This window comes from Drosophila biarmipes, chromosome 3L (genome assembly GCF_025231255.1).
Source record: "Drosophila biarmipes strain raj3 chromosome 3L, RU_DBia_V1.1, whole genome shotgun sequence".
In the NCBI taxonomy this organism is placed as follows: domain Eukaryota; kingdom Metazoa; phylum Arthropoda; class Insecta; order Diptera; family Drosophilidae; genus Drosophila; species Drosophila biarmipes.
In genome coordinates this window covers 1,135,671-1,161,938 of record NC_066613.1, presented here as the reverse complement: position 1 = coordinate 1,161,938, position 26,268 = coordinate 1,135,671, and the positions used below count along the sequence as shown (strand labels likewise).

At 41.6% G+C, this 26,268-nt stretch overlaps 2 protein-coding genes across 13 annotated transcripts in view; one reads left to right on the top strand and one right to left on the bottom strand.

The window, feature by feature from the left end:
• LOC108022354 (dnaJ homolog subfamily C member 16) overlaps positions 1–26,268 on the top strand; it is a 274,183-nt gene that overhangs the window by 220,125 nt on the left and 27,790 nt on the right. For 8 of the 12 annotated variants that reach the window (XM_050886281.1, XM_050886280.1, XM_044092668.2 and 5 more), the window contains one exon: positions 16,879–17,261. In XM_050886281.1, coding sequence (XP_050742238.1) covers positions 16,879–17,261 — 383 coding nt within the window. Of the gene's footprint in view, positions 1–13,937; positions 14,270–16,878; positions 17,262–26,268 lie in introns of those variants that run through there. The other 4 variants (XR_007763726.1, XM_050886286.1, XM_050886282.1 and 1 more) reach the window with 4 other exon arrangements.
• On the bottom strand, positions 2,457–4,064 carry LOC108036822 (uncharacterized). Its single transcript, XM_017113168.3, has 2 exons — positions 2,691–4,064; positions 2,457–2,635 (listed from the first exon to the last, which is right to left on the bottom strand). The coding sequence occupies exons 1-2, from the start codon at positions 3,984–3,986 to the stop codon at positions 2,624–2,626; spliced, it is 1,308 nt and encodes a 435-aa protein (XP_016968657.2). The 5' UTR covers positions 3,987–4,064; the 3' UTR covers positions 2,457–2,623.

The window sequence follows — 26,268 nt, the reverse complement described above, 5'->3', positions numbered from 1 at the left end:
GTAAAACAGCTTCCCCTATCCGAAACTATACAAGTTGGCCTGCTGTAAGACCTAAAGTAGTCTTTCAATGCTATAATAACTTCCTTTGTGTTCGTCGTTTTTGTTGCATATAACCTAACATATTTAGTAAATCCGTCTATAACCACAAAGAGATGTTTCTTTGCTCTTCCATTATCAACCGGTCCATAATGATCAATATGTATAATTTCAAATGGCACATTTCCTTTTGGTATACTGTGCAACAGTCCTTCCCCTTTCCCTGACTTTGGCGAATATGCTACACATCTTATACAATTTTCAATATGTCTAACCACTTTTTCTTTCATATTCGAAAACCAATATGATCTAAGAATTGCGTCCATAACTTTATCTCTTCCTAAATGACCTAATTCATTGTGATATTTGTATAATATCTTTTCCTCCATTTCTTCTGGAACACAAAATAACAGCTTTCCATTATTCGACTTTCTATATATAACTCCATTCCTCATCTCAAACATTTTATCTTCCTCATTTTCTAACCTTTTTCTAACATCTTTTAATTTTTCATCTTTCGCTTGACAAATAATTAAATTATCTTCAAAGCTATTCGTTTCAACCACCATTATGTGTGTATTTCTACTTAAAGCGTCAACGTGTTGCATAAATTTTCCCGATTTATGGACTAATTCAAAGTCATACTCTAGCAATTCTAATGCCCACCGTGCAATACGAGGGTTTAACTCAATTCTGTTTAACGTCAACGTCAGTGAGTTACAGTCTGTGACTATTCTAAATCGTCTGCCCTGCACATAAATTCTAAATCTTCTAAGAGCGTAAATTATTGCTAACGTTTCCAGTTCAAAACTATGATACTTTGCTTCGTCTTTTGTTGTTGCTTTTGAAAAATAAAATATAGGATGAAGCTTTTTATCCTCTTTCCTTTGCAGCAAAACTGCCCCAAAACCTTGTGCGCTGGCGTCTGTATGCAATTCTACCTCGTCCTTGTAATAATATAATCCCAACACTGGAGCTTCCACTAATTTTTTCTTAAGCATTTCAAAACATTGCAATTCCTTTTCTTCAAATACAAATTCTTTATCCTTTTTCAACAATTCATATAGAGGTTTAGCGATTATCGAAAAATCTTTAATGAACCTTCTAAAATACGAACACAAGCCTAGAAAGCTTCTAGCATTGTGTACTTTGTCTGGAACGGGAAAATCTCTAACAGCTTCTATTCCTTTGTCGTTAGCCTGTATTCCCTTGCTAGTTACCAAAAATCCTAAGTATTGTACACTTGCTTGTAGAAACTCACACTTGTCCATTCTTAATTCTAGTTTGTTCCTTGCTAATCGATCAAAAACTTCTCTAAGAACACTTAAATGTTCTTGCATTTCTTTACTCGCAATCATGATATCGTCCATGTATATAACTACCTTACCATCCCTTATCATATCTGCAAAAATCTTATTGATAAATCGTTGAAACACCGCTGGTGCATTCTTTAGCCCCATTGGCATCCGCATAAACTCAAATTGTCCTAAAGGCGTCATAAATGAGGTATATTTTATCGATTCACTATCCACAAATACATGAAAGTAGCCATGTTTTAAATCCAATTTCGAAAATATTGTTTTATTTACTAATGTATCTAATAAATCGTGAATCAAAGGTAACGGATAATTATCTTTCACCATAGTCTTGTTAAGCTTTCGGTAGTCTACACATAGTCGTAAGTCGCCTGACTTCTTTTTAACTAACACTATTGGAGACTCACTCGGCCTTATAATTCCTTCCCTTAAGTATTCGTCTAATATCACCTGTAATTTTTCTTTCTCTGTGTAAGCTAAACGTCTGGGCGAACAACTGAATGGTTTTGAATCCTCTAATCTCAATTTCATTTCGCATCTAACCTCCGGTTCCTTTGGCCTTTCTTTATTTACATAACAACTCTCTACCATCCTAACAAACTGACACCTAACATTATAATTCACATTATCACCAACTTTATATTCTACACTTTCATCCGTTAAATTTATATTAAATAATTCCTTTTCCACTAGGTTTATTTCAGGCTCAATATAATTTTTATTCATAGCTTCTTCTTCATCTCTGATTTTACTAAAACTTTCTTTATTTGTTTCCCTGCTGTCCCTAGTTCCATAATTAACATCGCTAAAATTTGTATTTTTATTCCTAACATTACTAACAACATCACCAATTATTTGCTTTTCATCACTAACATTGTCGCTAACTATCTGCTTTTCATCACTAACATTGTCGCTAACTATCTGCTTTTCATCACTAACATTGTCGCTAACTATCTGCTTTTCAGCACTAACATCAGAAGGATTTTCAATATTCTCAACCGTAACCATTTTCAAAGTGTCAAGGCTCAAATTTAGATTACAAGCATCCATAAAATCTCGTCCCAAGATTACATCATGACTCATAGATTCATTTGCCACAACAACTAAATTAAAATGTACTTTATTTAAATTTTTCAAAACATAACATAGTATTTTTCCATAAGTTTTTAGGTAACTTTTGTTTAAACCATAATATGAACTTAAAACTGGTAATTTTGAAATGTCTTCTGGCACTTTGGATATTTTAATAAATGAAATTGGGCTTCCTGTATCTATGAGGCATTCTGCAATTAACCTGGTATTAGAATCGTTAACAAAATTAATTTCAACATATCTTACATATTTGTTTTCGCCCTCGTTCTTGTTTTTGTTTTTCAAGCATCTCGCAACAAAGTGTCCCATCTCTCCGCACGCATAGCATGACCCTTTCTCCCGTTTCGACTTCCTGCACTCATACGCCCAATGCCCTTTGGCATTGCAATTGAAACAACGAGTCTCCTTGCTGTCCTTCGGATCCGTTGATGTAGTCGGCCTGCCAACTCCATATAGCTTTGGCAAGCTTACATCCGCAAACGCCCTCTTTATGTGCCCAACATCCACAAAGCATTGAATATGCGCCTGATTGCGTAGCCCTTGATTGGGGATACCTTCAATGATGCAGCTCAACATTTCATCTGCATCAATATTAATGCCCTGAGCAAGCATTATCTTATCGTCGACATAACCCCCGAAACTTTCGCTATTTTTCCATTTGCGCCCTTCGAATTTGCGTCGTATCTCCAACTTCGATGATTTTCCCCTAAACGTTGAGATCAGCTCTGCCATTAGGTCATCCAACGGTAGCAACACGCGGTCTGCATCTGCGTGCAGCCACTCATAAGCTTTTCCCTTTATTTTGCTCAACATTAGCATCTTTACAAATTTTCCTTTTATTCCGTAAATGGTCGCGATATTTTGCAATTGAGTAGTCCATTTGCGGGCACACAACTCGCCAGAAAACTCACTCAACACCTGTGTTGCCATGCCCAACGAGACGTCGATGCTCTCGTTAAAATTTTCCACCGCCGCTTTACGTTCGCTGCTTCTTGCGTTTCTAGACTGGTCTCCAGCCTGGTTGTGCATGTCGCCTTCTGCATAATTGTCGTTCCTTCCACCGTCTTCATTTTGTTCGCCGCCTTTTCCGTTGCTCCGTTTGCCTCTAATTCTAAGAATGCTGCCAGCCACTTCGTCACTGGCTTCATCATCTTCACCGTTAGTTTCGCCGTCTTCTTCGCTGTAATTCTCAATGCCGCCGTCCTCGCCTTTACTTTTTTCGCCGTCTTCTTCGTCGTAGCTCTGAATGCCGCCGTCTTTGCCATTACTTTTGTCTCCGTCTTTGCCATTACTTCTGCCGCCGCCTTCTTTCTGGAAAATTCCGCCGCCGTCTTCGAAAATTTCGTCGCTGCAATCATTGCCCTTACTTTTATCGCCGTCTTCATCTCCTTTTTGTTTCGCCATTTCGTCAACTTTTCCACGAACTTCCTTTGGTACTTTATTTAACCGTAAGATCAATTCCTTTTTCGTTCCGGTTGTTGATAGCTTCAACACACTCAACCACCTTTTTAATTGTTCGATCGAAGCGTTATTTAATTCCATTTTATTTACTTTTTGTAATTAATTGGCTCGTGATCGGCCCACTTCTGATTTTGTAGGGGTATAACGTATTCCCCTGAAGTTAAAAACCAACACAAATATGACTTCTAGTCTTTTCTTTTATTTAATTTAATTTGGTCTGTTCAGGATCACGGTCGGCATTCAACTACTCTCGCTCTCAGCTCACGATCCGCATCAACCCCCGATTCACTGAGAGAGTGTGAGAGCGATGAGATTGAGAGAGAGAGTTAGAGAACAGTGAGCGGCATCGTACAACAACAACAACAACAACTTATTCTTAGAACTTACACGACTAATCTAGAAGGAATACAATAACATACGCATACATACATACTACGACGTAGCAATCCTGCTACACTTGGTTTATTAAAAATTGGACTTACAAACTTTTAATGTTTTTATTGGCAAAACCCTACAGAGATGTGACACTTCTTTTCCTTTTACGCAGCACAACCCTGGGCGCGCAGTCCATTCTCTCTCTCTCCAATATCACGTTTTTAAACATTTTTTCTCTAAACAATCATTTTCCAAACTCTCTTTCTTTAAACCCTCTTTGCCATGTCGTTACTAGGCGTTAACTCGCTACGTAGCGTTTTAGTCCTTGAAATGCTTTCGATGACTACCTTGACGCTCCCCCGTTTCTTAATTGATGCTCCCTCGATGCTCACAGCTCTATCTCGAGATCTAGCGTGCCGGTTCTCGAGCAAATTTGAAGTCCTGCCCTCTTCGCCAGCCTCGTACAATTTTAAATTCTTCGGCGCCGATTGTTCATGTGTTCACACTGGCAAATCTATAATAATCGGCTATCGATCCGCAGCTCGCTGATCGGTTTCCTTTCGTTGTTTCTCCCCTCGGTCGCACTACCTGTGTGTGATCGATATCAAAATAATGGTGAAGCTTTGCCACCTGGTCATTGCTATATTTCACCCTTTGACGATATTTCTAGTATTTTCTTGTACCCATCGGTCGCCACTATCGTCCGCCGATCGATTCGCAAAATTGGTTCCGCCCATACAGCTTTTGGCTAACTCGTTTTCTTCCGTTTTTCCCCAATTTTCCTCAGTTTCTACGAGAGTATTCCGTTGTCTGTCTTTAGGCTAGGAAAGCGTTTGGATAGCTTTAGGCTTAGTCTGTAGCAGGGCTCTACTGCATGCGGTGAATTTGGTTGGACCGGCATTCACATACTTTTTATTCCAGGGTATATTCCCGTGCTTCGTTCCTATTCCTTATTAGGACGCCATACCTTACGATTATGCGCATCCTAAATGCTTTCTTAAACGACTGGACTGTTGCACTGAGCAGTGGCACTAGTTTCGTCTATTTGCCGTGCCCCATTGTTACTCTGCCACTTGGCTTAGCATTTTTCCAGCCGCATGAATTTAATTTATTCATGAATGTATGGCATTTCCTGACATAGGCTGGTGCGTTTCCATGCCTACCTGGTCAGTAGTATCGTATATGTGAGGTATATTTCTATACAGTGGCTCGCCTTTCATCACATAGCCCGGGGGCCTCTACGGCTGGGTCCTTATCTTTTCGCACACGTCCAGAGTCTCAGGTAGAGTTGTCTTGAAAAAGCGTCGGCCATCACGTTTAGGTGACCCGTTCTGAACGCTTTCGGATCGTTGAAGCTGGAGAGCTGGGGATTCGTTAAATAATTCTTCTCGGTGCCATTTAGCGTTCGGCTCGAGTAGCAGATTATATGCGTTTCAAGACAGAGATTCTAGATGTCCCAATCCCAAACGTCTTAACGTAGCGACCTTGCTTCTTGTAGACTTCTCACGGCGTTGCTTTTGAGGACTGGATTTGTTGTTTTTGACTTGTTGGTGATGCTGCTTGTTGACTTGGTTCATTAGTTTGATATTTGGCTGATCCTGACGACTTTACTCCTCGTGAATGACTGATCCACCTACCAGCGCTCTGCGGCCTTATATAGAGCATCCGGGATCCGATATTTTCCTTTTGCACTCGGCCCGTAGGAACTCTCCATTTCAGGTATAAAGTCTATGGACCCCATACTGTCTGTGTGTGTCTGCAGAGTTGTGTGTGTCTTCTCCTGGTCCAAAGCCACCGCTACTGTTGGCACAGTGAAGGATTATATTGATCTGCTGTGTTGCTGACTAATTATCAGTTTACGAAACTTTTGGATAAGGTTATAAACTAAGTTGCTGAATTCGAAGAGTATATGGCCGACCTTGATAATATAAAAATGGCAGTTGGGTCACCTAAAAGCAAATGATTGCTATTTTAAAATCCGTGGAAGTAAAAGCATCAGTCCCGAATCTTAATTGAGTTTCCAGCTTTTTTACCCGATCCTTAACGGCAACTATTTCGAAATTTGCCAAGTCGTTCTATAAAACATTCATTACATCAAGTAAGCTTTATAAAAAATTCACTAAACAGACAACTAGATCTGGTTTTTGTTTTGGATCCGTTTGAAATCACGGTATCTAGAATTGACCTACTGGTTATGCCCAAAGACCGTTGGAACTAACAATTTGTCTCTTCTTCGTAGATCAACTCTCTCCTTTAACTAAAACTAGATGCTTTCGTAAAAGTGGCAATAATGAACTAATTTAACTTAATTTATATAATTGATTGGATATTGCAAATCTTTCTAATAGTTTTCTTTCAAAGAATTAGAAACCTTAAAACGAACTTATATAAAAAGTACAAAAAGTCGGAAAGATCATCGGATTTTTCACGATATGATGCGTTTCGTACTAATTTAAATTTACTTAGCAGTCATTGCTATTCTATGCATTTGAACGGTAGTAAATTTGAATTTTCAAAGAATCCACAGCAGTTTTATAACTTTGTTAATGTTATGCGAAAGTCTTCAGCATTGCCATCACCGGTACGGTTAAATTTCGTTGAGTCATATATATATAGGGCAAATCGTATTGTCTGTAATTTCCGAAAACTCATTAAGAACTATAACGCCTACCTATTTTCTGCGCCTGATGTGCTCTCTGCGTGTGCTCTTAAATTTTTTCTGATTTTTTCGACCACCACTTACCTGTTCTAATTGATTTTTTTTTTGTAGAAGATGGAGTTCTGTATACAGATTTTAGCAAAACATTTGAATCTGTTATGCTTTCTCCTATATTATTCTGTTAAATTGTACTTCAAGTTATTTCGATGTACGATCAGAGATCAGAGGGTCTGAATGACATCTGGGTAAAAATTTAGGCTCTATGCTGTTTACTCTCTTTATTAGTGGTCTCCCCTTTTGCAGTCAGATTTTAGTAGATTCCAGGAATGGTGTCTGTACAACCTTTTTAATTTATACTATCTTAAATGCAATGATATGACATTAATAAATTATTATTTTTATGACATGTTTATTAACCGAATATATTCAATTAATAATTTAGGTGCTCTGGATCTTACACTTAAATTTGACTCCCACATAACCTGAAAAAACATCTTTGAGTTTTCTTGGGTTTGATGATCTATACACAGCCAAATTATTTTTTTGCTTCCCTTTTTCTAATTCACATCAATAACCTAGCGGATTCTTTGTCCAACCAAACGGTTAGAAAAAGAATGAGGCAAAGCCACACAGCCTACACAGCCTACACAGCCTCTATGAATAGGAGGATACCTTAAGCAGTAATTACTTTTTGTTCAATTTTTATACAAAATTGTTAATCATCATTTTCTTACTTATTCATGTAATAATCTATTTCACATTTTTTTTTATAGTTATACTAAATTTTATTTTAATTTGTTTTAATTTATACTAAAATTAAAATATTTAAAGTAAAATTGAAATTGAAATTTATTTTATGCTAATTCATACCGCCTCATAAAGACTTACTTAATTACAAATCATTGAGAACTCGGTGCGGTAGCCTTTGACTCTAGTTTTAATTAATTTTTCTAATTGCTGATTAAGTTAATATCAATGTTTAACTACATTTACATTTATTTTTCATATATAACTTTTCTTTTATATTAAGAGCTTTGGATTACTAATTATCTCGTAAGATGTTCATGTTGTTCATGAAAATCTATGACCAAAAAAAAATGTTATATGGCTTGACATACCATAGTAATAATTTTATAAGTGGTCAATGTTGGAGATTTCTCCGCATGGACTGCATAATATAGGCGCTTGTGTATATGTTGGAGTGTCCTATTCAAAGCCGGATAAAGGTGTTGCACTGGGATCTACCTATCGCAACTGGGAGAGGCATTTCGGTGCATATAGGAAGTGGCATGCATTTGGGAGTGATTTTAATAAAATTAAATTCGAAATTCTGAACTAATTAACAGATGTTATTTCCAAGCATAGGAGGTTATATGTTAAAAATACCGAAGCTATAATTTGTGTTATATTGTTTTCCATTAATTTTCAGATCATTCCTATGGGCTCATGAAAAAATCGTATTTCCAAGCGTAGGAGGTTATATGTTTAAAAACAACAATGATATATTTAAAAAATATATTTTTCTTGATTATTTCTATGGGAGCTATGAGCATACATTTGTATGATCCGGCTGGTTCCGACTTACATACTACCTGCAAAAGAAAAATGACTTTGAACTTGACTTTGAATGAAATATTTATGCCGATAACTTTAAAACTGAAAAACTAGTTTTCATAGAAAGGGACGGGCAGACGGACAAGGTTAGATCGACTCGTCTAGTGATGCTTACTAATGCTTACTAACGCCAGGAAGCTGCTTCGCTTTTCACTTCGCTTCTGTGCCTCGTGTAGACGAACGTTCCACCCTAGCCTCACCCTTCCGCGAACTGTCCGTGCCGTTCCTGCGGGCTCGATCCTCCTTGCGTGGCCGTTGCGGTGTGGTGTCCTGCTTGCTGGTGGCGATGTCCTGTGATCTGCTCCTGACAGGTGGCTGTAGGTCTTGACTTCTGTGCTGGATTCAAGGGCATACGCCGATCCGGGACTTCAGCAGCTGTGCTTCCTTGTTTGGACCCCGATCCGGCCCGCGATCCCGTCTCCTCGTCTGGGCATGATGTCCTTCTCCGTGATGCTTTGCCTCTTTCGGTACAGCTCTCTCAGCTGTGCCGACTTCCCCCTTCCTTCGGCAGACTGCTGCTGCCAGTCCTAATCAGATCCTTGTAGACCTTGGTTCGTTCCTTTCCGCATTCGTTATCCTTGACGTGTTCCTTGTACTGTATATGATTGTATCGTAGTGCCTTGTAGAGAATCCTTCGAGTTTTATCTGTGTATCCTTTAAGAATCCTAGGAGTGATCCTCGGAGTCTCTCCTCATTCCTGAGCATCCTTGGAATTATCCTCGGGCTCTTTCTATCCTTTGGGCATCGTTGGAGCTATCCTTGGACCCTTCTCCTCGCGTCCTTTGGGTATCCTTGGAGCTATCCTTGGACCCCTTTCCTCCATCCTTTGGATATCCTTGGACCCCTTTCCTCGCGTCCTTTGGGTATCCTTGGAGCTATCCTTGGACCCCTTTCCTCGCGACCTTTAAGTATCCCTGGAGCTATCCTTGGACCCCTTTCCTCTTGTCCTTCGGGTGTCCTTGGAGCTATCCTTGGACCCCTTTCCTCCCGTCCTTTGGGTATCCTTGGAATTATCCTTGGACCCCTTTCCTCGCGTCCTTTGGGTATCCTTGGAGCTATCCTTGGACCCCTTTCCTCGTGTCCTTCGGGTATCCTTGGAGCTATCCTTTGACCCCTTTCCTTGTGTCCTCCGGGTATCCTTGGAGCTATCCTTGGACCCTTTTTCTCTACCGTATCTGCTTGTGGCTGCTCGTATGTGTTCTGTGTTTGTTGTTGTTTTAGCTCGCTCACATGGGTAGTCCTCTCTTTCTTAAGGCGGTAGATCCCATTCTTTCCCATCCTGTTTATGTTGCTTTCACCGCTGGGACAATCACGTTTTGGGCGCCAGATGTAACGAACTGATTTCTTTGGTTTCTTTTCGCTACGGTATTTGTGCGGCTAGCTCAGTGTTCGTCCCACCAAATTTATATAAACGTGACCGCCCAGTAGTTCAGTGAAAAAGCACACAATTCTCGGGTTCGGAGTGGGTTTATTGCGGGTATAACTGCAGTCGCCTTTATAACTTGCTTGTCTCCCTGTCTCCGACGGTGTGGGTTGTCTTCTCGCTCCTCGAAGATCCTTGACCGCTGATTGCTCCTGACGTGGCTGGCTCGGTGACTGCTCGGCCACGATTCAGACTCGCTATGGGGTCAGCCGTGCGGGCTTAGGGAAGCGTCACCGTTCTCAGACTAGGGTGAACAGACTGACGAGCTCTCCAGGATCACTCCTCTCGATGCTCGACCTCCTTTCCCTTGCTATGTCCCGGATATTCCCACGGGCTTCCGCTCAGATCGTGCGGACAGTCATGGCAGAACACCAGAAAGCTGCCTCTCTTTTCACTTCGCTTCTAGCCTCACCCTTCCGCGAACTGTCCGTGCCGTTCCAGCGGGCTCGATCCTCCTTGCGTGGCCGTTGCGGTGTGGTGTCCTGCTTGCTGGTGGCGATGTCCTGTGATCTGCTCCTGACAGGTGGCTGTAGGTCTTGACTTCTGTGCTGGGTTCAAGGGCATACGCCGATCCGGGACTTCCCTCCCTTCTGGCTCGTGACTCTCAGGGTTCTGTTGCGCCGCTCCGGGACTTCTCTCCCTCTGGCTCGCTACTCTAGGGGTTCTGTTGCGCCGTTCCGGGACTTCTCTCCTTTCTGGCTCGCTACTCTAGGGGTTCCGTTGCGCCGCTCCGGGACTTCTCTCCCCTCTGGCTCGCTACTCTAGGGGTTCTGTTACGCCGCTCCGGGACTTCTCTCCCTTCTGGCTTGCTACTCTCGATTTCAAAGTCTAGTAGACCCTCCAGGCGTAACGCCAGGACTTCGTCGGCAGGACAGAACAGAACTTAGCCGTGTGGTGCCTCCTTAGACCTCAGCCACCTGTGTCTCAATTCGGAGATTCCTAGTAATCCCAATCCCGAAAGTCTCGACGTGACGGTCTTGCTCCTAGTAGGCTCCCACGGCGCTGCTTCCGACGACTCGCCGTGGTGTGGCTCCCTCGAAGCTTACTTGGTTGGATTTCGTTCGACTGCTTGCTCTCGACTGACTGATCGCTCTTGACTGACTGATCTCGACTGAATGATCTCGACTGAATGCCTGCGCCCTGCGGGTTTATATAGGGCCTCTGGGAACCGTTATTTCCCTTTTGCACACGGCCCGCCAAAACTCTCCACATCGGGTTCAAAGTCCATGGTTTCTGTTTGACCCTCTTGTCCTTGACGCACTGCCTCCCGCCGCCGTCCAGCCTGATGCTGCCGTCCCGCTGATCCCGGAGACGCATGCAGCATGTTTGTGTGCCGCACCGCTGCTGAGATGTGGCACCTTCTTTCCAAAGTCCAAAGCCGGTGGCGTCCCGTTACTCCTTTTTGCACACGGCACTCTCGCTCCGCCCGCCAAGTCTCCGCTCTCTCCTCCTCCATTGTTGGTCTCCAAACTCTCTTGGTCTCCGAACCCTATTGCTCTCCAAACTCTCTCGCTCTCCAAATTCCCTTGTCTCCAAATTCTCTTCCTCTCCAAACTCTCTTCCTCTTCAAACTCTAACGTTCTCCAAACTCTCACGTTCTCCGTCCTCGATCTCCAAACTCTCTCGTTCTCCGTCCTCGATCTCCAAACTCTTTCGTTCTCCGTCCTCGATCTCCAAACTCTCTCGTTCTCCGTCCTCGCTCTTCGCCGCGCCGCCACTACGCGAATTTGCCGCGTACCTGGTGAGCGGCCGGCCATCTGCTGCTGGGATTTGTGGGGAGTTATTCAACTCCTCACAATCTTAGCAGGACAACCAAGCGCGGCTCTCGAAGTTAATGGCCAGAATCTTAAACAAACGCAAACGAAATTTTGCTGAAGCAAACGCAATATCGCTGAGATAGAAATAAAACTTTATTTAATTATTCCATAAGTGGATCCATTTTAAGCGTTGGATGTTAGAATATGTCTTTATGCGTGACGTAAATTCCACTCGAAATGGGCGCGAGCGGAGCTATACATATATAGTTTCCTTAAAGGCAGAAAATTAATAGAAGAAAATTATCTACAAATATCTGCCAACATAATACCCGTCTCACATGATCACCCGGCAGGGTCAAGGTCAGATGGGTTAAGATGTTTGTTACATTTACATTTACATTTAAAGAGATTACATTTAGATCGATTATCAAATCCAGCGAATAACTAGTGTATAAACTTAACACCATGGCATGGTAACCTCCCGGTTTTCTCGGTGTACATCACACGGTCACGATGTTGTTTGCTTTCGAACTCTACTGCGACTTGTATAGGCTGGCCTAAAGTCTCGAAGTCGCTGCGCTTTAAATCTGGAATGCGGCGAGTGATTTCGATAAATTCTGTCTATTTCCTTTATCTCTGCATACCCGGCGTCGCATCAGCGAGCTCTGATATCGTCTTTCAATAGGTGGAAATAATGTGGGGGTGGAAAAAAATCTAAAAACTCCCGTCGGAATACTGTCAATATGGCTCCCTGTAGTTGGCTGGTACTAAACCACCGAGAGGACCTGTCTGTAAGGGTTTCCGTCACAACCCTTGGCAGCTGAACTAAGGAAAGGGCATACGATGTCGCTCTTTCCTTTAACTTCTGTAGGCACTCCAACGGGTCAGTATGTCCTTTGAATTTGAGCACCCATTCTCGGATTTGGACTAAGACGACACCGTGCACTGCGTTCCATTCATAGATACTCCCATAAGCCTTTTCTTTCTCATGCGCAATATACCGTTCGATATTATTACGGTTCCCTTAGTACTATTCGCTCGTTCGTGGTCGACCGGATTAATCGGGTGTATAGTTTCCTTTACGTGACCCGACTGTATTTGATCACTCAGCCGCGAATCCGCGAATCGTCTTTCCTTAGCTTGTAAGTCTAGCGAGCTCCTATCCGATTGTCCGTCGAACCTGGAGTAGTCTTTTTCTCTTGCTTGTTCTCAGACATTTCTTTATGTCTTGTGTGCTTCGTTTGGGGTATTCGTCACGTCTTCGGTCTTGTTTTTTACTCCTAATTATCTTAACCAGCTTCACACTTTACGGGTCCTTGATCAGCGTGATGGTTTTGGTCCTGATTGATTGTGATCAGACCCACATTTGTCCCTGTTCAGGCGCCAATTGTAAGCATGTTTTCCTAACCAGGATATATTCAGAGGTTCGATAGGGTTCCCACAAAAAATTTATACGCTTACAGTGGACGATGTGGGTTAGTTAGGTGAATTTTAGACATGATTTCGAGTAAAAGCAGAAAACAAAGATGCTAGGAGATCGAATCCAGGACTTACTCCCGAGTTTAGATCGGCCCTGGAGGTTTTGTGTGACTTGTTTCAAAAACACTTCTTAACGATGTAAAAATATAGTGACTATCGCTCCTATAACAAAAGGAATTGTATTATAAATCTACTAAATAAATAAACTTTTTACAGGTGAATTTTAGACATGATTTCGAGTAAAAGCAGAAAACAAAGATGCTAGGAGATCGAATCCAGGACTTACTCCCGAGTTTAGATCGGCCCTGGAGGTTTTGTGTGACTTGTTTCAAAAACACTTCTTAACGATGTAAAAATATAGTGACTATCGCTCCTATAACAAAAGGAAATGTATTATAAATCTACTAAATAAATAAACTTTTTACATTTTCGTCACAAATGTTGATATCAGTTGATTAAACCAACCGCCCCTGTTTTTTATTTTTTTGAAAGGAAAATCGTATTTTTTTCTCGTCACGGCAACCGTTTTAAGGTCAGAAGAAAAGCATTTTAAACAAACATTTTTTGGCACAAAGTAAGATATTAAAATTTTTGAATGTGGAACTTACTTCAAATATTTCAAAAAAAGATTTAATAGTTTTAAAAACTTAGATATTATTTAAATATATAATGTTGACAATTTGTAAAGTAGTAAGTGTCTTATATTATTTTATTTTTAATTTCAGACCAGCAGCATAATAATCTGATCCCGGAACTGAAATTATATGAACTAAGAGCTAAAAAATATAACGGAATGGTTCGCCTTCTAAAACCAGGTTGCCGAACCATACTTCTTATAACCGATTTTCAAAGTCGGAATAAACTATTATTTCCCTTTTGCACACGGCCCGCCAAAACTCTCCACATCGGGTTCAAAGTCCATGGTTTCTGTTTGACCCTCTTGTCCTTGACGCACTGCCTCCCGCCGCCGTCCAGCCTGATGCTGCCGTCCCGCTTATTCCGGAGACGCATGCGGCATGTTTGTGTGCCGCACCGCTGCTGAGATGTGGCACCTTCTTTCCAAAGTCCAAAGCCGGTGGCGTCCCGTTACTCCTTTTTGCACACGGCACTCTCGCTCCGCCCGCCAAGTCTCCGCTCTCTCCTCCTCCATTGTTGGTCTCCAAACTCTCTTGGTCTCCGAACCCTATTGCTCTCCAAACTCTCTCGCTCTCCAAATTCCCTTGTCTCCAAACTCTCTTCCTCTCCAAACTCTCTTCCTCTTCAAACTCTAACGTTCTCCAAACTCTCACGTTCTCCGTCCTCGATCTCCAAACTCTCTCGTTCTCCGTCCTCGATCTCCAAACTCTCTCGTTCTCCGTCCTCGATCTCCAAACTCTTTCGTTCTCCGTCCTCGATCTCCAAACTCTCTCGTTCTCCGTCCTCGCTCTTCGCCGCGCCGCCACTACGCGAATTTGCCGCGTACCTGGTGAGCGGCCGGCCATCTGCTGCTGGGATTTGTGGGGAGTTATTCAACTCCTCACAATCTTAGCAGGACAACCAAGCGCGGCTCTCGAAGTTAATGGCCAGAATCTTAAACAAACGCAAACGAAATTTTGCTGAAGCAAACGCAATATCGCTGAGATAGAAATAAAACTTTATTTAATTATTCCATAAGTGGATCCATTTTAAGCGTTGGATGTTAGAATATGTCTTTATGCGTGACGTAAATTCCACTCGAAATGGGCGCGAGCGGAGCTATACATATATAGTTTCCTTAAAGGCAGAAAATTAATAGAAGAAAATTATCAACAAATATCTGCCAACATAATACCCGTCTCACATGATCACCCGGCAGGGTCAAGGTCAGATGGGTTAAGATGTTTGTTACATTTACATTTACATTTAAAGAGATTACATTTAGATCGATTATCAAATCCAGCGAATAACTAGTGTATAAACTTAACACCATGGCATGGTAACCTCCCGGTTTTCTCGGTGTACATCACACGGTCACGATGTTGTTTGCTTTCGAACTCTACTGCGACTTGTATAGGCTGGCCTAAAGTCTCGAAGTCGCTGCGCTTTAAATCTGGAATGCGGCGAGTGATTTCGATAAATTCTGTCTATTTCCTTTATCTCTGCATACCCGGCGTCGCATCAGCGAGCTCTGATATCGTCTTTCAATAGGTGGAAATAATGTGGGGGTGGAAAAAAATCTAAAAACTCCCGTCGGAATACTGTCAATATGGCTCCCTGTAGTTGGCTGGTACTAAACCACCGAGAGGACCTGTCTGTAAGGGTTTCCGTCACAACCCTTGGCAGCTGAACTAAGGAAAGGGCATACGATGTCGCTCTTTCCTTTAACTTCTGTAGGCACTCCAACGGGTCAGTATGTCCTTTGAATTTGAGCACCCATTCTCGGATTTGGACTAAGACGACACCGTGCACTGCGTTCCATTCATAGATACTCCCATAAGCCTTTTCTTTCTCATGCGCAATATACCGTTCGATATTATTACGGTTCCCTTAGTACTATTCGCTCGTTCGTGGTCGACCGGATTAATCGGGTGTATAGTTTCCTTTACGTGACCCGACTGTATTTGATCACTCAGCCGCGAATCGTCTTTCCTTAGCTTGTAAGTCTAGCGAGCTCCTATCCGATTGTCCGTCGAACCTGGAGTAGTCTTTTTCTCTTGCTTGTTCTCAGACATTTCTTTATGTCTTGTGTGCTTCGTTTGGGGTATTCGTCACGTCTTCGGTCTTGTTTTTTACTCCTAATTATCTTAACCAGCTTCACACTTTACGGGTCCTTGATCAGCGTGATGGTTTTGGTCCTGATTGATTGTGATCAGACCCACATTTGTCCCTGTTCAGGCGCCAATTGTAAGCATGTTTTCCTAACCAAGATATATTCAGAGGTTCGATAGGGTTCCCACAAAAAATTTATACGCTTACAGTGGACGATGTGGGTTAGTTAGGTGAATTTTAGACATGATTTCGAGTAAAAGCAGAAAACAAAGATGCTAGGAGATCGAATCCAGGACTTACTCCCGAGTTTAGATCGGCCCTGGAGGTTTTGTGTGACTTGTTTCAAAAACACTTCTTAACGATGTAAAAATATAGTGACTATCGCTCCTATAACAAAAGGAAATGTATTATAAATCTATTATAAATCTACTAAATAAATAAACTTTTTACAGGTGAATTTTAGACATAATTTCGAGTAAAAGCAGAAAACAAAGATGCTAGGAGATCGAATCCAGGACTTACTCCCGAGTTTAGATCGGCCCTGGAGGTTTTGTGTGACTTGTTTCAAAAACACTTCTTAACGATGTAAAAATATGGTGACTATCGCTCCTATAACAAACGGAAATGTATTATAAATCTACTAAATAAATAAACTTTTTACATTTTCGTCACAAATGTTGATATCAGTTGATTAAACCAACCGCCCCTGTTATTTATTTTTTTCTCGTCACGGCAACCGTTTTAAGGTCAGAAGAAAAGCATTTTAAACAAACATTTTTAGGCACAAAGTAAGATATTAAAATTTTTGAATGTGGAACTTACTTCAAATATTTCAAAAAAAGATTTAATAGTTTTAAAAACTTAGATATTATTTAAATATATAATGTTGACAATTTGTAAAGTAGTAAGTGTCTTATATTATTTTATTTTTAATTTCAGACCAGCAGCATAATAATCTGATCCCGGAACTGAAATTATATGAACTAAGAGCTGAAAAATATAACGGAATGGTTCGCCTTCTAAAACCAGGTTGCCGAACCATACTTCTTATAACCGATTTTCAAAGTCGGAATAAACTAATTCCATACTTTCATAAGGCGGTCTGGCCATACAGAAAGTCAAAAACTTTATTATTTGGACATATGGCCATTGAAAAAGGTCTACCGTGGTTTGCCAAAATTCTCCGTTTATCATTGTGTTCAAATCGAAAGTTGCAAGTCAATCCACGAAACTGTGTTGGTACTGTCTTGGCATTAAATGGTCATCGGAAATACTTTTGCATGTATCACGCTAAACACCCAGAGTCTGTTCAGGGAACAAAGGTAGGTTTCAGCATCAAAAAATAATTTTAATTTAATACGATTCTACTGCATTTCATCTTTGTGTAAAGTACTCTAAAAGGTAAATTTGTATTATTTTACTTTTAGTAACGTCTTTATAAAAGCGGACGACTGTATAACATATTCTAGTTGCTACAGAAAACTTCGGATATTATTTAAAAATAATTAGAACAAATGTACTTTTTTAATGATTTTTTAAACCTTATTCTCGTAGATTACGTAAAAGTTTATATTGTATATGTTGGATACTAAGTAAAAGGTTGGATGTCCATTTGACATTAGAAAATAATAAGTAACCATAAGTAACATGCAATGCACTTTTAAAAGAAAAAATTGGAAACCACCGAAGCTCTTGATGTGCGAGTGTAAGTCGAATCGCTCATTATAAGCTGTTGAATGAATAAGTTGAATGAACACAACCAAAAAAGTGCAACTGAGTGTAGCAGCAATTTTAGTTGTGATGAGCCAGCTCGCGAAGCCAGGAAGAAAATCTTTGCCGACAGAGCGAGATAGGTGTCGTCAAACGAAACGGCTAGAGACGAGAGAGCGCTTGCGTGCCATGAGCAAAGGGTAGATTAGCATAGCTCCCACTTGTGTAACACCAAACAGGCCAGGAGGCTTCTTTACGCGGGCCCGTCGCTTGAAATTGTGCATAGGCAGGGAGATGTCAGCAAGGAACCAGATCGTTATATGAAAACGTTCGGACTGAACTAGTCTCCAAATTGAGGATCAAATAACTGGGGTCATTAATGGCAATAAACGGCTAAGTTGAGTGGACACCCCATCGACTTTTACAAAGACTGTCCTAACTATATCGGACGAATGCCCGAATAGTCATACAGGAATTGGGCAGACGGAGAACTGGCGAAACCGCACTTCCCTTAGTTCCTCAGCTACCTGTGTGTAAGTTCGGAGATTCCTGCTATCCCAATCCCGAACGTCTCGAAGTAGCGTTTTGCTTCTTATAGGCTCCCATGGAGCTGCTTCCGATTACTCGACTTCTTGGCGCTCCCATGCAGTCTATTTGGTTGACTGACTGTTCACTTTGATATCTTAACTGATCATGATGCTTCAACTCCTCGTAATCGACTGATAATCCAGGTGGCACCGTTATTTATAAATAACGACCGACCGAAGTCCTGCTGCTTCCTGTGATGCATGTGGCACGCCTGTGTGCCGCTGCGTTGCCAAAACAAAGTTCACAGAGCCCAAAGTCCGGCGGAGTTCCGTTACTCCTTTTTTCGATCTGCCCTCCAAGTCTCCAAACTCTCTTTCTCCATCTATGGACTCCTCTCCCATTCTCCTTCATTGCACTCCAAACTCCCTTCTTGTCCACACTTGGTCTCCAAAATGTCTTTTTTGAACATTGATCTAAAAACTCTCTACCTCTCCAACCACTCTTCCCTGCGCCGTTACTACGCGAATACGCCGCGTACCTGGTAAGCGGAGGGCCATCTGCTGTTACTGCTCTTAAGATTTTCTGTAGAGTTATACTCCTCACATTCCCCCCTTATTTCAGGAAAAAAAATGACTCCGAATACCCTAGCTCTTGAGTTCTTGCGATGCTCCTGCTGATTTTTTCGGTGCTCCCCCCTTGCTCCCTCTTTAATATTAAGCAATAAACTCATCCTCTTATCCCTTCCTTATCCTTTTCTGCAGATCCAGATCTCGGTCGATGTCCTTCACGGGCTTGGGTTTGCGAATGTTGACTCTTTAGGATCTTTGTTGGTTTATTGGACTGCGGATGGTGATATGGGAAGGCTGTGCCGCCACCGCCAAAGTCGCACTCGCGAATTGTCAGCCGGTTGGTCGGCGATTTCAGCTCGAACATGACCTCCTGGTGCTTATAGGGTTTCCTCATGAACAGCGGCTGATAGCCGGCGATATTGCCTCTGAAATTCTACCCCTTTATTCTCGCCAACCAAGTGCGATTCCGGTTGGTCTCGTCGAAGCGATCGCCGCCCATGGTAAAGTGGGTGGCCAAGAATTTGCACATCCTCGTTGGATATTGTTCATGCTGGGATCCGCCCCCTTTAACGCCGCGTAGCTTTGGCCCTGTACCGGTAAAGTCTTCTGATCTGTACATACTGCTGATGTCTGTTTTCCGATCAGTTCCAACCGAGACTTTGGACGTCTTGGTTTGTTTCCCTCCTGTGCTCTTATCTTTCTTCTGTTGTCCTGAACATATTTTTTGCACCTTTGTAGTCGCCTTGTAGATTCCTTGGAGATTCCTTGGATTCATCCAAGATAATCCCTGGCATTAGCGATGGATTCTTTTCGTAGTATCCTTTGCGAATCGTTGAAGTTCCAATGTTGTTTTGCGTCTGTTGTGTCTGCTTTTTGTAGCTGCTCGCCTGTGTTTTATGTTCCTGATTTTTTTGGCCTTTTCATCCGGGGTCAGTTGGTCGTCCGGTCGTTAAGGTCTCTCTATCGTATAGGGCGCTCAGTAACCTTGGTTATCTGCCTTGGGTAATGAATAAAGGTGTGGAGCCTGTGGATTCCGAAACGCTCGTACTTACTGCCAGCATGATTTCAGGCCATTTTTCGTCCCAGTTTTTTTTTATCCTGCCCTGAGAACTGCGCTTTCATTGTATTCACCGTCCTATTTGATCTCTCCGTGGGGTTCTTCTGCGGGGTGTATGGAGCCGTGAAGAGTTGCTTGGCTCCCGTCTCGAGCAGGAAACTCTTGAAGATTCTTCTGGCTAACTGTACTCCGTTGTTCGTTGTGACTACTTTCGGGACCCGCTATTCTGCGATTCCTTAAAGCTTTCTTCAGAAATTCGGCGTCACGCTTCGCAGTGGCACCAACTCAAACCACTTGGAAAACTGGTCTATCAGTACCAGCAGCAATTGGTTGCCGTGCTTTGAATTCGGCAGGGGTCCGACGAAGTCCGCATTTATTTATTTATTTCATTTCGCCAACGGAATTCCTTTACTGGCTACTTGAACATTTCAACAACTTTTCTTACGTACTAAAATTTACAAAATAATTAACTAACCTATGCTTAAGATTTGATTTACTTGAGAAGTAGTCCAATTGCATATCAATTGGAAGTGCGTTAGACTCATATAAGGCCCTATAGAGGTGCTCGTTTTTGGAATTGCCTAGGCGGGGCGTGAAAACCATCTTTCGATAGCAGTTCTGGACAGTCAATACTACCATCCAACAAATCAGAGATGAAGCCATTGGCGAGGATACTTCTACGATGCTCAAGGTATGGTAGGTGAAAAAGCCTACATTGCTGGTGGTATGAAGGGGTAGGGTCTAAAAACCTTAGCGGAACAACGCGAATTTCAAAAACAGTTTCTGTAGAATCTGTAGAATTCTGCAGAATTTACCGTACCCCATGGGTCCTCTGGCATCTGCGTCAGCATTTTGCCAGCCGCCTGCATCTGATTCGGCTTGACTCTCATGCATGTCTCGCATCCTCTCGGGCTAGGGCGTCTCTGTGCATTCCTGGTGAGTAGTACCGTTCTGCAGACGTCCTGATACTTTTGCGGCCGGGTGCTTATCTTTCCGAGCATATCCTAAATCCAGCTGAATGTTGCAAGAGCTTCCGCTGCCGATGCGTCCTTGATCGAACGAAGCGTTTCTGGTAGTGACTCCCTTGACAACACGTCTGCCACTACGTTGAGTTGTCCTTTCCTATACGCTATTTCGAAGTCTTACTGGTGCTACTCTAGGGCCCATCTGGCGATCCTTCCTGAAGGGCTCACAATGCTGTAGATCCACTTCAGTGCTATGAGGTCGGTTACTACGAAGAAGTGGTAACCTTCAGCTCGCCAGTTAGCTTGCGGCTTAGGTCGCTGGGCACATCCCGCCTGCTCGCAGCATTCGACGCACCTGACGCCTACTCCCCCGCACACCCAGCAGAACAACAGGCCTTGGTGTCGATATCCCCGCGCCCATTGTCTTGGGCCGCCGCACTTTCGAAAGGTTTCCTGGGGCTCCGATCTGTTTGCCGTTTCCCGTCGCCTCCGTGTTGCGTTTGGTGGCTGCATCTGTTGCTGTTTTAGTGGTTTCCATTGACCTCCTCGTGGTGCTCCTGTTGTCTGCTGTCATGGGAATCGTTGTGGCGGTTACCTGTCCTGGTTACCTGTCTCTTTGCATTTTCTGCATGTGACCTTCATAGGTGAAGCTGACTTGGTTTTTGAGAACTTATTTTCTTGTGCGAATGCTTCCCGTTCCTTTTCTAATTTGTTGTACTCATCGGCTAATATAACAGCGTATGCAGTTCCGATACTTTGTATTCCCTCAGGAAGATCCTAGAGCTTCTGTTGCCTGACCTGAACTGCCACCCTGGTGAGCAAGTCTCTCAGCAGAAAGTATGTGTGGAAACTAATGGTCTGCTCGGTGTGTTCGTCCCCAATTGTATATAAACGTGACCGCCCAGTAGCTCAGTAAGAAAGCACAGAAATCACGGGTTCGTAGTGCGTTTATTGCGGCTATAATATTATAGACGTCTTGGTAGCTCGGATGGCCTTCATATCGCTACTTGTGGCTCTTGGTGACGGTTCTGGTTGCCTCGATGTCCTCTCGGCCCGTTGTTTTGGTGATCCAGGCTTGTAGCTCCCTGAATATACTTGCTCGCTGCTCATTCCTGTTGCGCTGACTCGGCGAATGCTTAATAACGACTCAGATTGGAGAGGGTTGTCGTGATGTGGTAGCTGGCTTGCTGCTGACAAGGTCCTGCGCCCTGGCTAAGCTTGCGCCGCGGTTGGACGTAGTGCGGCTTCTGGTACTCGGGATTTCGAGCATACGCTGATCCAGGAATTCACGAGTCGGAACCGTAGGCTCCCCTGGAAAACTAAACTCAAGACCGTACTGATCGATCGCTCTCCCTTCTAGCTGATCGCGCCAGAACCTGCGTCGGCACACGTGAAAGTAGTGCTTTGGGCGAGGTATACTAGGTTTAGACAGGCTTCTCCCCGAGCTCACGATTTCTTGTCGGAGGCCTTCACTGCTCAAACCCTGCCAGACTTTTTAGGCGTAACGGCAGGATTTCGTTGACAGGAATAAACAGATCATCTTGACCTAGCGTTGTTATCTCCTATAAACCTCACCTACCTGTGTCTCAATTAGAAGATTCCTGGTATCCCAATTGCTCTTTGTAAGCTCCCACGACGCTGCTCCCGTAGACTCGCCTTAATGTGGCTCCCTTGTAGTTTATTTGATTGATTGACTGTTTACTTTGATATCTTGATTGTTTGACTATTCGTAATCAAATGATGAACCAGCTGCCAGCGCCGACCGAATTCCTGCCTAATGCTGCCGTTCCGCTGATTTCCATGATGCATGTTGCACGCCTGTGTGCCGCTCCGCTGCCGAGATGGGGTACTTCCTCTCCTGGTCCAAGGAATTCTGATTTATTTCTTTTTGCACACGGCACTCTTCCCCTGCCCGCCAAGCCTCAACTCTCTCTTTCTTCATCCATGGTTTACAATTTCCATCTGTTCAAATTTATATACGGCTTCTGGTTATGTTTTACTCATTTGGAAAAAAATTAAGAAAAAATCATGAAGCTTGCTTTACTTTTCAGGTAGATAAATATGATTGGAGATATGAAACATAAACAAGAAAGGAAATAAACTTCGGCAAGCCGAAGTTTGTATACCCTTGCAGCTATAAGAAAAAATCAACTTTGGTAACACCATGTCCAATTTTTAAAAATTGTTGCTGACTTCAGTGATATTAAAAATGAATTATTTCAATCTTTTTTTTAGACCATTTTTTCTACATCTATATGTTAGAGTAGTCCGATTTTTACTAAACTGAATTCGAAATTCTTAAAAATGTGAAAAATTTTATGTCCAAGCTTTGAAGGTTATATGTTAAAAAGCATCAAAGATATAATTTTTTCATATTTTCCAACTAATTTTCCTATCGTTTCTATGGCAGCTACATGATAAAGTCGTCCGATTTAGATCAAATTTAATTCGAAATTCAGACGTAATTAAAAAATGTCCTTTCCAAGCCTAGAAATTTATATGTTAAAAAACACCGAAATTATATTTTTTTTTTTAATTTTTTCCCCGATAGTTCCTATATAGAATGATATTGCTTTGAGACATCTTTAGACTTTCTTTTCGACTTAAATTTTGTAGCATTTAAGGTTTTTATATTATCGTCAACGAAGAAAACAATTGCTTTATGTAAAACAATTTCACAAGTACACTGTCTCAAAAATAGAAAAGGAAAATACAAAAGAAAACAGTTATAAGTCAAAGCAAGATTGTTAGCCATTATTATTCAGACTAAATGGAAGCACTTTTCGATAGTTAGGAATAAGAGTATACATATATTTAAATATATATATTAAATATATATATTACAACGGGAATGTAGTGAAAGGTGACGAACTATCCTAATCCGATATGTGACGCGTCAAATGTTAATAAAATTTGTAGACAATATCTCTTATCGTGTCGATAAAAAGGTGGATCAGGAATTAAAAAAGTATTCAAAATATATGTTTCAGCAGTGCCAGAGCAATGAATACATATTTTTATATCTTTGCAGAGGGTATAATGATTACAACCAGAAGCATGCAGCGCAGTAGCACCATAAAGTATATATATTCTTGATCAGCATCACTAGACGAGGCGATCTAGCCATATCCGTCTGTCCGTTCGTCTCCCATTCTTTCTTGTTTATTATCTAATTGGAAGCTTTTATAAACATTATGGCTTAATGATACGATATAAATAATACAATTACTGAAACATTCAAAAAAATAATAAGTAAAACTTTAACATTTGACTTAGTGTCGAGTCTGTGACTCTATTTAAATTTTGTATGAATTTTTCTTCAGTTAGAGTTTATATCAGGATTTTGGTTGATTATACTTACATTTGCTCATGCGCTGGGGACATTTAGAAACTCCTTGTAACCTTACTACTCACTACCCCACTACTTGTTGGTACTGCTCTGCCTTTGGGTTTATCAAAAATACTTTTCCAATTATAATTTGAATAACTTTTTTCAAGTAGGGAGACTTTTTCAAGAATTCTTCCCTTACATCGATTTCCTTGTATCGAGGTATTTAAGCAATCCTGTACACCTATCCGTTTTGTATTGTAGGTAATCAATTTGACTTTGGGATTATGGTACTGGTATAATTATAGGTCACATATTTATAAGTGATTTTGGACAAAGGATACAAATGGTTATTTAGGTGTGGGTACCCATATTTGTTACGGTGATAGGAATGGGAAAAGCTAATTTATTTTTGTGGTTTACGGATTTACACCAACGCGATTTCAACTATTTAGAGAGAAATAACTTTGTTTTTGAATTTAGAACATTCATTTTTACAAAACGTGTAAGTGTATTCTTATATAAATTCTTTCAATAAATATTTAACAACTGTTTTATAATTATACACAACTCACTTAACTAACAGTTTAGTTGTTGATATAAACAACGTAAACACCAGCAGTTAAAGTTGATTCAAGCACAATAAAAATATTTTCTACCTACAAAATATCATATTTCTTAAAAGATGGTTAACTGTGAAACTTTAAGTTAAGATGTACCTTATCGTTAAAAGTGGTGTAAAATGGGATTAATTTGTTAACCCTAAATTGGGCCAGCCAACACAGCTGGAATGCGAATTTTTTGGTTAACCGCGAAAAACCACGATTCACAATAGTTACTATGATCGTAAATCACCCCAAATGAATTTAAATTTTGGCTCATCTTTCAAATCGATACGAATTAGTGAAAACTGGTCCCATTGAAGTAAAAATTTTAATAGAACTGAGGACACCAAGTCATGAAAATACCAAAGCTTTTTGTCTCCTCATACATGACCGTTTAGATGAATATAACCCATTAAACGGAATAGTAGAACGAGTTGTTTAGCTAAATAGAAAAATGTTAAAAGCCACGGTTTGGATTGATGTTCAAGGTTTCATTAATAATAAACATTGTTTTATTCTTATTGGAATTATTCGAAAAAGATCCAAAGAATAATAGTAAGCATAAAACAAGGGTATCCTCTCCGACTCCTGCAAGTTATGTAGCATAAGTGTTCACGTTTAGCGCTATTTCTTTTTTTTCCCAAACGAAATAAAATTTCTAAGATCTTGGTAAACAATCTTCATAATTTTTACAATGCCTTTATATACCATTTGGTGTATACCTGGTTACGATCGACCCATCATAGCAAATTTTCAATTCCGCGACTATAAATAGAAGTTGTCTTCGTACACTCTGTGGTGCGCTTCGCCACTACGTGTAATTTGCTCTTTGTGTCCCATATGCCACGTATAACACACGCGGAAACCAGGAGATAAGCGAAACAATCTACAGAGCCAAGAGAAAGATGCTAAAGAACGCGATCAAAGCTAGCTAGGTCAGTCGCTTCCAGCATTTGTGGAAACCGGCGGATGCATAACCATTCGGGTCAACATACAGGATGGTCATGGGTTAGCTCAACAGGCAGCCGACCTCTACCGACCACTTACAGCTTAGCCAAATAGTATCCACCCTGTTCCCCACGCAGCCGCTCCTTACTTGGCAAGCTACAGGGAAAGGCGATACCGTTCTTACCATCGAAGCCGTAGTCCTTGGTGCACTAAGAAAAAGTACTGCCTCGTTTGTACCCTGGATGTCAAGAATGACTTTAACTCGGCCAACTGGAACCTTGTCCTGGAACCGCTCCACCGCATGGGAATCTCGGACTACCTGTCCGACCTCGTAGCAGACTACTTCAATGACAGAATGTTCAAATATTCCTATGAAGTCGGAGAGCATGAGTACCAGGTGACAGGAGGAGTACCTCAAGGCTCAGTCCTATTTCTTAGCTTTATTAATTAAAATATAAAAAAACCCTAGCCGCTGGAAAGGTACCTAACTACCCGGGATAGGCAAGTGTATCATCTCATCATTCCTTACTCTTGCCTTCCTTAAAAGTATAAATTGTTTTTATTTTAATTTTTCACCCTGTTTTCTTCACGTATATACTCTTGCACCCACATAAAAACA